This window comes from Aphelocoma coerulescens, chromosome 5 (assembly GCF_041296385.1).
Source record: "Aphelocoma coerulescens isolate FSJ_1873_10779 chromosome 5, UR_Acoe_1.0, whole genome shotgun sequence".
Taxonomy (NCBI): Eukaryota; Metazoa; Chordata; class Aves; order Passeriformes; family Corvidae; genus Aphelocoma; species Aphelocoma coerulescens.
This window is the reverse complement of record NC_091019.1, coordinates 36,370,760-36,382,899: the sequence shown is the minus strand read 5'-3', so window position 1 is coordinate 36,382,899 and position 12,140 is coordinate 36,370,760. Positions and strand designations below refer to the sequence as shown.

The 12,140-nt window shown below is 42.1% G+C and overlaps 1 protein-coding gene across 1 annotated transcript; it reads left to right on the top strand.

Annotated features, from left to right (window-relative positions):
• The first annotated feature begins 2,606 nt into the window (after positions 1 to 2,606).
• Positions 2,607 to 7,151, top strand: LOC138111610 (endogenous retrovirus group 3 member 1 Env polyprotein-like). Its single transcript, XM_069017700.1, has 2 exons — positions 2,607 to 2,957; positions 4,336 to 7,151. The coding sequence occupies exon 2, from the start codon at positions 4,438 to 4,440 to the stop codon at positions 6,448 to 6,450; it is 2,013 nt and encodes a 670-aa protein (XP_068873801.1). The 5' UTR covers positions 2,607 to 2,957; positions 4,336 to 4,437; the 3' UTR covers positions 6,451 to 7,151.
• The last annotated feature ends 4,989 nt before the right edge of the window (positions 7,152 to 12,140 follow it).

Here is a 12,140-nt window from a genome sequence, read left to right as displayed (position 1 = left end):
CTGAATGGAACCCAAATTCAGAAGAGGGCAGGAGGAACATGAAAGACTACAGAAATTTAATTATAAAAGGGATTAGAGAAGCTGTTCCTCGAGTTAATAATATGAAAAAAGCATTTTGTGGGGAACAGGAAAAGGATGAGTCCCCAACAGCTTGGATGGCTCGGTTAAGGAATAACATTCAACTTTATTCTGTCATTGACTTAGACACTGAGGGAGGCAAAACTATGCTAAAGGTACATTTTGTGCTTCACTCCTGGCCTGACATCAGGAAAAAATTAGAAAAATTGGAAAAATGGCCAGAGAGGGAACTAGATGAATTACTGGAGGAAGCCCAAAAAGTCTTTGTTAGGAGGGATGAAGAGAGGATGAAGGCTAAAAGCCGAATAATGAATAACAGTACTAATGCTCCAATCCACAACCCTCCTACACAAAGAACTTCCCAAAGGGGCATCCCACAACAGCAAACCCAAATCTGCTCTCAGCAACAGCCACAGGTTTGTGTTTGCAATAAACAACCTAACCCAATTGTTCAAAGACCTGAGAGGTTAATTTGCACATACTGTAATAAACCAGGCCACGGGCAGTGGTACTGTTTTAAAAAGCAGAGAGATCAAGGAGTCCTTCAAATGGAGGGACAAATTTTGAACAACTGAAGGGGTCAGGGGCTTTATTCTCTGGGGCAAAAACATCTTAAAGAGCCCTTGATAAAATTAGAAGCTGGACCCCAGAGACAACAAGTGGAGTTTTTAGTGGACACAGGTGCTGAAAGAACCTGTGTCACTGAAACACCTCCAGGATGTTTTATTTCTCAAGATACATTAGATATATATGGTGCTAATGGTGAAAGCTTTGCTGTTCCTGTAATTAAAAATGTAATCCTTTCCATACAAGGACGTACCCATACAGGAGATGTGCTATACCTACCTCAAGCTGGGATCAATCTTTTAGGACGTGACTTCCAAATACCTCTGAGGGTTGGGGTGGTACCGCAGGGTGGAAAAATGACCACTAAATTGTTTGTTTTATCTTTAGTAGATGAGCAACACATTAACCCGGTAGTGTGGGCCAAACCTGGCAACCGGGGAAAAATGGACATCACACCTCTAACAATTGAGTTGCTCCCAAATAGCCAGCCAGTACGTGTACCACAATATCCCCTCTCCAAGGACAAAAGAAAGGGCCTGAAGCCTGTTATCATGGACTTATTACAAGATGGAATTCTTGAGACCTGCAAATCCAGTTACAACACTCCAATTTTGGCTGTCCAGAAACCAGATAAGTCATTCCGGCTTGTACAAGATCTGCGTGAGGTCAATAAGAGAGTCCAAACCAGGTACCCACTGGTGCAGGACCCCTATACACTCCTGAGTCGGGTACCCCCAGCACATGCCTGGTTCTCTGTTATTGACCTTAAAGATGCTTTCTGGTCATGTCCTCTAGATTCTCATTGCAGAGACATCTTTGCATTTACCTGGGAGGATCCAGACACTGGACGGAGGCAGCAGCTGCGCTGGACTCGCCTGCCTCAAGGGTACACCGAGGCACCCACACTCTTTGGCCAAGCGCTAGAAGATTTGCTAAGTTCCTTTTCTCCACCCGAAGGGATTCAGGTAACTCAGTATGTAGATGACCTGCTCCTCTCTGGGGAACAGGAGTCTACGGTAAGAACTGCTACAATTCAGTTACTGAATTTTCTAGGGAGGAACGGGCTGAGGGTGTCAAAACCTAAATTACAATTTGTGCTACAGGAGGTGAAGTATTTGGGACATCTAATTGGCCATGGCACAAAAAAACTCAGTGCTGAAAGAGTAGAAGGAATCCTAAATCTACCACCTCCAACTTCAAAACGAGAAATCCGGCAATTATTAGGCTTATTTGGATACTGCAGACTGTGGATTGATCAGTATTCACAATCTGCCAAATTTTTATATGAAAAACTAATAGAAGAAGAACCTTTTAATTGGACTAATTCAGACACACAAAAATTACAAAATCTGAAAGAGAAATTAACAAAAGCACCTGTTTTAAGCCTTCCTTCACTAGAAAAACCCTTCGATCTATTTGTTAATGTGGAGAAGGGAATTGCCTATGGCGTCTTGACCCAGGAGTGGGGAGGAGTCAGGAAGCCGGTTGCTTTTCTTTCCAAATTACTAGATCCAGTGTCCAGAGGATGGCCCGTCTGCATCCAGTCCATCGCCGCAGCAGCTGTTCTGGTCTCGGAGAGTCAAAAACTCATTTTTGGTGGAGACTTGACAGTGCATACACCACACTCAATCAAAACCATTTTAGCTCACAGGGCTGCAGAGTGGTTAACTGACCCAAGAATAGTCAAATATGAAGCCATTCTCATGCACTCAGACCACCTGAGGTTAGTTGTGTGTACACACCAAAATCCAGCTCAATTCCTTTATGGGACCCCATCAGAAAAAGAAATTGAACACAATTGCATTGAGATAATTGACATCCAAACAAAAGTCAGAGAGGACCTGGTGGACTGTCCCCTCAATGAAGGGGAAATCCTCTTCATTGACGGGTCATCTCGAGTGGTGGATGGAAAGCGATGCTCTGGCTATTCAGTGGTCGATGGGCACCAAATGTGTGTGCTAGAAAAGGGCAGATTGCCACCAACCTGGTCAGCTCAGGTCTGTGAGCTCTATGCCCTAGAAAAAGCACTCCACCGACTAGCAGGAAGCATCGGGACCATTTACACTGACTCCAGATACGCTTATGGCGTAGTCCACACCTTTGGAAAAATCTGGTCCGAAAGGGGGTTCCTAAACACCAAAGGGAAAGATATCCTACATAAGGAATTGATCCTAAAAATTCTAAAAGCACTGCAACTGCCTCAGGTGATCTCAGTGGTGCATATTCCAGGTCATCAATCAGGAACCACAAAGGAAGCTCGGGGGAACAACCTAGCAGACTTGGCAGCAAAAGAAGCAGCAGTGGAAGAAGAGGTAAAAGTGATGGAAGTAAACCAACTTCCAACTAACACCACCACATCTGACACTATTCCACAAACTAACATTTTACCCACGCCCATTTTTACTGATCAGGAAAAAGAGAAATTAGTTTTAATTGGTGCCAATGAGGATTCTCAAGGCCGCTGGTATTTACCAGATAAACGCCAAATTTTAAACAAAAATTTAACCCGAGAAATTCTACAAAATATTCACCAAAGCAATCATTGGGGTTCAAAGGCTCTGGCGGATCACTATCTCAGAACCTTTGGATGCACTGGTGTTTATGAAATAGCCAACCAAATAACCCGGGACTGTGTAATCTGTCAAAAAGTTAACAAAAAGGTAATGAAAAAGAACACGGGCGGAGGAATTGAATTAGCAATCAGGCCTTTCCAAAACATTCAAATTGACTTTACAGAAATGCCTCCTGTCCAGAGGTGGAAATACCTATTGGTAATCGTTGATCACCTTACCCACTGGGTGGAAGCTATTCCAACTGTCAATGCAACAGCCCAGACAGTGAGTAAGGTGATCCTCGAGCAAATTATCCCCCGTTATGGGATAGTCCACCGCATAGATTCAGATCGAGGTACTCATTTTACCTCCCAAATTGTACAACAATTGGCTCAGCAATTAGGAACAAATTGGAGATTACACACCCCGTGGCATCCACAGAGCTCTGGGAGAGTGGAACGGATGAACCAGACAATCAAGAACACCCTCACAAAATTAATGCTGGAAACAAAATGGACCTGGGTAAAATGCCTTCCACTTGCTCTTCTTAGAATTAGGACACAGCCAAGATCTGATTTGGGTTGTTCACCATATGAGATGTTGTATGGATTACCCTACCTTGCTACACCACAAGAGTTGAATGTGAAAGAGTGTGGAAACACCAATGTACAAAAATATGTACAGATAATTGCCAAAAATCTAGAGTTGCTAAGGGAAAGAGGTTTTCTACCACAAACTCCCCCACTTGATTTTAATTTACATCACATCAATCCAGGTGACTGGGTGTTAATAAAATCCTGGAAAGAAAAGTCATTAACCCCATCCTGGGAAGGTCCATTTCAGGTCCAGCTAACCACTGAAACTGCTGTCCGGACATTTGAAAAGGGCTGGACGCATGTCAAGAGGGTGAAGGGTCCAGTAACACCACCAATTGAAGAGAAGAAACCTCCAGACAAACCATCAAACTAAACACCCTGTTTGAAAGCTCCACTCAGCATCCCTCACTCCAAGTTAATAAAATCCTGTACTCCCAGTTCTTCCCCAGTTATACCTCAGTAATAAGTGCTAGCTACAAGTTGTTAAACTAAGTTGAAAATATTTTGCTGTTAATTCTGTTCTTTGTTATTCCCTTTTACAGATTCTGCCTTCACACAACCATATTGTCACATCAACTGTATAGTAAGGCTCCATTTGAAGCCAGCATTCTCTTCCAATAACAGTCCAATCAGACTCCAAAATTATGGGCACGATAACTCTAATCTTTGACAAGGCCAACCCTAAAATAACCATGAGTTTCCAGAAGCCTGAGGTCACTGAAGAACCATCTGAAGGTGAGATGCCTAAAGAAAGGACGAAAGAAGCAAAGATGACAACCCCCACCAGCAGAGGCAACCCAAATGCTGACAGCTCCTCTCGGGTATGCCAAAAGGGGAAAGTGAGCAACATCCTGCTACTAAGTGTCATCTGTCTCTGGGTCCTCTGGCCTCCCTTTACACAAGCAGCCGACAGCCGCTGTAACAGATGTTACAAGACTGTGTACCAGGCAGAAGGAGGCTCATTTCAAATTCGACACTTTTTCCGAGCACATACTTATGTTAATCCATCTTGTTATAACATAACAAGGTTGAGTATCTGCTCAGAAAAAGGTCACAAGTACTGGATTGGCAAAAACATTGGCACCCAAATACATAAGCAGAAGGGAGAGTGCCCCTCCCAAGACGATTGGCTCTGTTTCAATTTTAGATACATAACCAAGACAGAAGATTTGTTAAAAAGAAAGACCTATGACACTGACCTGATCCAAGAGGTGGTCATAGAAGAAAAGGAAAAACAAAAAGAAAACAATCCTTTGATGTCAAGGAAAAACTTGTTTATTGACCTGGCAGAAAGGATTGGACAACAGCTAAATTTAACAAATTGCTGGGTGTGCGGAGGAACTTTAGAATCGGAGAGTTGGCCTTGGCGGGGAGTCAGTCTTGGACCCCCCGATTTACTCCGACTGAGTAATCTCTCCCCCACAACCAGACATGACAATGAAACCTGGCTGCTAAGCAATACTGTTATTGGAGAAGAATGCATCTGGAGGAAAGGAAGAAAATTTTTAAAAGAAGTTGGTGAGACAATATGCAAAAGGTACCTGGTAACTGATGGGCAAAAACATTGGTGGATACCTCAAGAACCAGATGTATTCTGGTCTGCAGAAAAGGTTAAAAACAAAAACTGCATTTTGAATCCTGTTAAAAAACTCTGGCAGTGCTGGGATCAAGGAAATCCATATTCTGTCCTGCCACAAATTTCCAAGTACTGGATTACAGCAGCAAGTATACAACCCCACTTCTGGGAAGCACCACAAGACCTCTACTGGATCTGTGGTAACCGAGCTTATTCCAACTTACCACCTCGCTGGAAAGGGAGCTGCACTCTTGGAGCCATTCAACCAAACTTCTTCCTACTTGCTGAAAACGCTGGAGCCCACCTTGGAATCTCCCTTTATGATGAACTTTTCCGTACTAAGAGACATGTAATAGGAGGGACCCAGAGATGGGGAGAAGAAGAGTGGCCACCTGAGAGGATCCTAGAGACTTATGGACCTGCAACATGGGCACAGGATGGGAGCTGGGGGTACCGAACTCCCATCTACATGCTAAACCGGATCATCAGACTGCAAGCACTAATTGAGGTAATCACTAATGAGACCTCTCTTGCTCTTGAACTACTTAACACACAGCAAGGGCAAACTCGAGCAGCCGTGTACCAAAATAGGCTGGCATTGGACTATTTACTAGCTGAAGAAGGTGGAGTATGCGGCAAGTTTAACACCTCAGACTGCTGCATCCATATTGATGATCACGGCGAAGCCATCACCAAGATTACCCAAAACATCAGGAAACTAGCCCATGTTCCAGTGCAGAAATGGCAGCCCTTGATCACTTCTGAATGGTGGGAAAATATTTTCCAAGGACAATGGTGGAAGAAAGCTTTAATTATTGTTGGACTTTCCCTTACAGGACTTATTTTTCTCCCTTGTTTAATCCCTTGTTTCATCCGTCTAATCACCACTGTCGTCCAAAGCATGCCACTGATCCAGGATCTTCAAGGACAACAGCAGCGTCCACCATTCGCTCAAAAGATTATGCACATCAATAATAGTAACAATAAGAAAACTAGAAAGGAGAGAAAAATTGCCCAGCAAGTGTGGGACAGTTTTAAAGAGCTTGAATCTATCCCTGAAGAGTTATCCACCTCCACTTAAATGCAAAGACCAAAGATGTGAACATAAGAGAAAAAGGGGGGACTTGTCATACATGAAATCCCTATTTGTGCTTGGTCTTTGCATATTAAGTGCCTTAATTAATTTGAGCTTAATATTTTTAAATTGAATGTTAAAGCAATCCATCAGTCCAGGTACACTAATCAAGTTTTTATGATCTTCCTGTGTTTACTGTATACCTTTACAAGTGTTTTAAGATGTGTTGGATGTATTTTTTTTATGTTTTACTTGTATCTTGGTTTCAAGGCAGATTTTAAAAAACCCCAGTTGCAACAAACAGCCCAGCCCCCCATAAGCACATGACCCTTATCTCAACTAATATCACCCCTCTGACCAGGAGGAGCCATTGGTGGACAGAGGTGGTCTGTCAAGGGGAAAACACCAACCGCCTTGAACCAGGGGGGTGGACTGTGGGCGGACTGTGGGCGGAGCAAAAGCTATAAAAGGAAGAAAAGACACGTGGTCATTCTCATTTTCCCTTCCTCTCCAGCTTGCTAAGGCAGTGCTGGAGAAGCCTACCCCTTTCTAGGGGCTTTTTAGAAATAGATTTCTTTTTGACCAGCCTAAACTGCAAGTTTATTTTTTTCTCTACCTGAGGTTCAGAGCTGTCTTAAGCCTAAAGTTCCTGAATCCCTGCGCTCCTGGGGCATATCTCTCGAGCCATCTGGATCCCAAATTTTTATATTTTGTTAGTTTTTTTGCAATTTTTCAACTTTTTTTCTGTTTTAATAAATTGTTTTAATTTCTACAAAGAGTTGTCTCATTCCTCACACTTTAAAAACCTTTTCTTCAGCATGAGGCAAGAGCAAACGGGACAGTTAATCTCTCAGAGCTGGAGCTCCAGGCTTTAAGTAAATACAAGCATTTCTGCATCTGTAACACTCCCTTCACATTTTGATGATCTTCCTCAAGACCACAGCTTTTGGAGGATTATTTTCTTCTTTAAGTGAAAACTGAGTGTCTAAATAGCAGTTTAATTTTTTTCTTTTTTCTTTATCTCATAAAAGTATTTTTTCCTTGTTTCTCATGTATGTGCCTTCCTTGCACCTTTGCAAATAAAAAAAAAAAGGAGGTAAGGTAGTTTATGAGCTTCAAGTGGAAAAACTCTATGTTCAATGGGGAAGACATCTGAGATGTCACATAACAACCCAATGAAATCCCCATTTAAAACAAAGTATAATACACACAAAATGAGAAGTGGAGTAAAACCTACATTTGTGTGTCCACTAGCCTACATATGGCCTCCTCTCATTAGGAGAGTAATCTTTAAGGAAGTTTTAAAGATGTTTTCATAGGACAGTGAAAGACAAGGATAGCTCAAACTCTTTTCAGACTGCTCCATAGGGTAGAGACATGCATGATTTCACTTCCTTCCTGCAATTAATCATTAAGACATTTTTTATTTAACAAAAAGACCTTCTATATGCAACTCTTGAATTTGTGGCCATTATAATGGTTATTCATTTCCACCCGACTGGTAAGACAGATCAATAGACAACATTTTGATCTGAGGCTTGTGAGATGCAGACTTTGTGTCTGTACTGTGTGAGACCTCAAACAAATCACTTTGACATAGATACCTTCAAAAATACCTAGGTATACCTACTGACTGTAGTTTACTTCAGGTGACTGACAACCTCAGTGGATCTCACGATGCCAGTTTTCATGACCAGATTAGGGCATGAGAACGTCTGAACACATGCAGAGTTCTCTATCCCAATAATTGTCTGGATTTTCTATGGCAAATGAAGAGACACGGGCACTGAAGAGTGTGATTCATCTGTTCTTCAAGCAGATGATTCATGTCCTAAAATTGTCTATGACTCTCCATTGTCTAGTAAGGAACTCCAGTCTTCAGTATAGTCACCTCTAGCTGGATAAGAGGCTGTGGGCAGCAGGTCTGAAAATGTGGCTCCTGGAATACCTGGATAGTCACTTTAAAAGTACACGGTGTGTCACCTAACTGCTTTAATTCTGTGGCTTGTTACAGTCAGCAAAGCTGTCAGCAGCTGCCTGAAGCTTCACAGCTTTACAAGTTAGCTCTGAAGATATGAGAAAAGGGTGAGTGTCATGTTCATAGCAATGCTTGAGACCATTCTTACAGAACATGCAGAATACAGCACTTCTGTGTTTCATTAAAGCATTGAGGAGAAATATCTGAAAGATTCTGAGGAGCTTAGCTACTATAGTGTGACATGCCATATAAGGGCCAGCTGAGATAGATAAAGCCTGCTGTTTGGAATTAATATGGTTTTGTACATCATGATCTTCTCGTAGGATTGCCTGCCAAGTGTACTACAAAATCATTTCAAGTACTGGGGCATTAAGAAAGTCACTCTGGAAGCAGCTAAATTGTTGCTGATCAGATATATACATCCTGAGAATTAAAATATTTTTTATATTTTTGGGGTTCCTCTTGTTTGTTTTGTTGGGTTTTTTTCCAACCACCTCCCCAACATAGTCTTTTTTCACTAAAAATTTTTCAGAATAACAGAAAACTGTTCAGCATGTAAATAGTGATCCAGAACCATTATTAAACATCTGTTAAATCGGGCAAGAGCCAGGAAAAACTTCAGCTGGATTACAATTGTTCTTGAGAGAGTTTGCAAGGGAGTGAGAAAGCACACAGAGCACAGGAGCCAGCCAGAGTCTGTTCACATTTGGTTTCTTTCTCCTCCCCCACCCCTGGAACATTACTGATAGAAGGAAGCAAATGGCTGAGACTCTCATATCCCAAAGGATGTAATGCCCTACGGGTTGGGTAAGACAACTAACTTGTGTTCCACCCCTCCCATATTTTGCTGCTTTGTGTAGTGCACAGATATGAGGAGTGTTATAGAGAACATAGTAGCTGATGCTTCTGCATGTTTTGACAAAGTGCCCCATTAACATATTTCCCTCTCCAAAGTGGCAGCACTACATTAGCTGTCCACTGACCTAGAAACTGCTCTTATCTCTGTAGAAGGAAGCTATTAACATTTAGAATTTTGAGAAGCAAGTTCTGGAAAATCCTTCCTCTGAAATTAAAAATGTTTCTGCCTCCAGCTGTCCATCCTATTTCTCTGCCAGGAGTTACCACAGAGGCAGTAGAGGGGAACATGTGTAGCACTTCCGCTGAAAATGCCTGGTGTCCTAGGATAAACTACTGTGGAAGACAGATGTCAGCTGGCACCATCTAGCTGAAGTAGTTAAGATTTAGATATGTTATTTCTGCTAACTTCGAGCCAGGAACTGTAACCTGTGGTGGTCGATTGACCTGTGGTACAAGAGACAGAGAGAGTTCTTGGTAAGACAGTCTCTGGTGCCAAAGACTTATTGGTTATGGTGAGGGAAAGAAGCCTCTCTCAGGATGCCTTGTTCGGTTGTGGTAATGTACCCCAGTTCTGATTCCCCGGTTGGCTCCTGGTGTTAGCCACACCCCTGTACTTAAGCTCGAGCTGTCATGTGGTCGGGGGGTCATTTGCCTCTAGAACCCTTTGCAAGTTGCAGCAATAAACTGCTTTCTGTGGAACTCTAAGCAAGGACCCTTCTCAAATCCTTGCCGTCGGCTTAATATTACTGTCTGCTCATGCATGTGAGCCACGGAGCCGGCAGGGAACCCAGTAACAGTAACCTTTGGCCAGGGGTAGACAGATAACCAGTTATGTCTTAACTGACTATTACAGCTCCAACCAACTTGAAACTTCAGTAATGGAAGCTACCATGAAATCTCCATACACTAATGCATAGAGCCTTAAATGGTATTTGCTTTCATAATGGCACAGTGTCTATGCAAGTGTGAAATCTGAATGAAGCTATTGCAAAATAAACTGGAAGCACATAGCTGTTCATTCAGAGGAGCTGGGGCAGAATGCTATCAGTCTGGCTGAATCTGTTCACATGGAGTTGCCATCTGTTATCACAATGCCATGTTGCCCAATTAAAACAATATGACTGGATTACAGCATTTTGAGTAGTATTATTTGCTAGATTGTCTCTGATTCTAAAAAATCTACCATTCCATCTGACTCCCTCTGCACCTGCTAATTCAGGCAGTGTAAAGAAATTGCAAGCTTCTCATTTATTAACTGCATGGCTGTAAGCTACTTCTGAGCCTGAAAATATTTCTGCATTTTAAACTTTTTCTGACTTCTATCAGTAGTCATTTCTCCATTTTTTGAGGAAGTGTGTATATTTGGTATGGGAAAAGTTACTGCAGAGCTTCTGTATACATGTGGCTGGTGGCTACTAAGGGTGTAAGTTAATCAGGGTAGATGAAAATAGGTTTTTTAAAAAAAATTATTTTTACTTATAAGTAAGAGTTTTAGATGTAATGTTTTTCATTTCTTTCCTGGTTTGGACTTCTAAACTGATAATTATTAATATCTTTTATTTATACCTTTAAGTGACTATGGAAGAATTTCTGACTTTACAGATTTCTACATATATAATCTTTTCTGTAGCATGCAGATGAGCATGCAGATGAACATGCATTTTGGGGCTAGTTGAGCTTCCATTTTTATGTTATATTCTGTCAAAGACAAGTAATATCAAATGCAAAATGGATACCATTAACTAAAATCACTGTTTCTAGGAATAAAAACAACTATTGACAGGAGACTTAACAAGAGTAAGAGAGTCAGGGAAGCCTATTAAGCAAATACTCTATTATTTTAGATCTCTGAAGCACATTCGTTTTACTTAAATAAAATGTTCAGTTTGATAACTTCAAAACTTAAATCAGTGCTGGACAAAAAACTTTTCAAAATGTGCTTTATAACTTCACATTTTTCCTTACAAAAATTTTAATTTAAGGAAGCTAGAACACTTTATCAAGTTGGATTTCTAAGTTACTGTCTGTTCCTGAATGGCACCATGAGCCATATAAGCCAGCTTGAATTTTCGCCCAGTTTAAGCACATTTGCTCATTGTAGTGTAGTCTGTGGCTACTGATGGGTCCCTGTAGTACTGAAATAGTCACTCTTGGGCCAAGCACAGGGATGGATTGCATACCCATGAAACACCCTCTTCTGTGATTCTGAAGGTATATACCATATCATACATAATGTGTCGGTACTGGTGTTGTAGTTAAGGGAGTTAACCATGGCATACACTTTTCACAGAATCACAGTATCACAGAATATCACATGTGCCTGAGAATATTCTCCAAAGGCTTCTTGAGCTCTGTCAGGCTTGGGGCTGTGACCACTTCCCTGGGGAGCCTGTTCCAGTGCCCAACCACCCTCTGGGTGGAAAAGCTTTTTCTAATATCCAAACAAAACGTTCCTTGACACAACTTCATGCCATTCCCTTGGATACTGTCACTGGTTACCACAGTGAAGAGATCAGTGCCTGCCCTTCCTGTTCCCCTCATGAAGAAGTTGTAGACAGCAATGAAGTCTCCTCTCAGTCTCGTCTTCTCCAGGCTGAGCAGACCAACAGGCCTCAGCTGCTCCTCATACAGGTGCCCCTCAAGGCCCATCACCATCTTTGTTGCTCTCCTTTGGACAGTCCCTAATAGTTTAATATCTTTCTTATACTGTGGCTTTCAAAACTGCCCCCAGCACCTGAGGCGAGGCTGCCCCAGTGCAGAGCAGAGTGGGACAATCCCCTCCCTTGCCCGGCTGTGAAGCTGTGCCCAATGCCTCCCAGGACATGGTTGTCCCCCCTGGCTGCCAGAGCACTGCTGATTC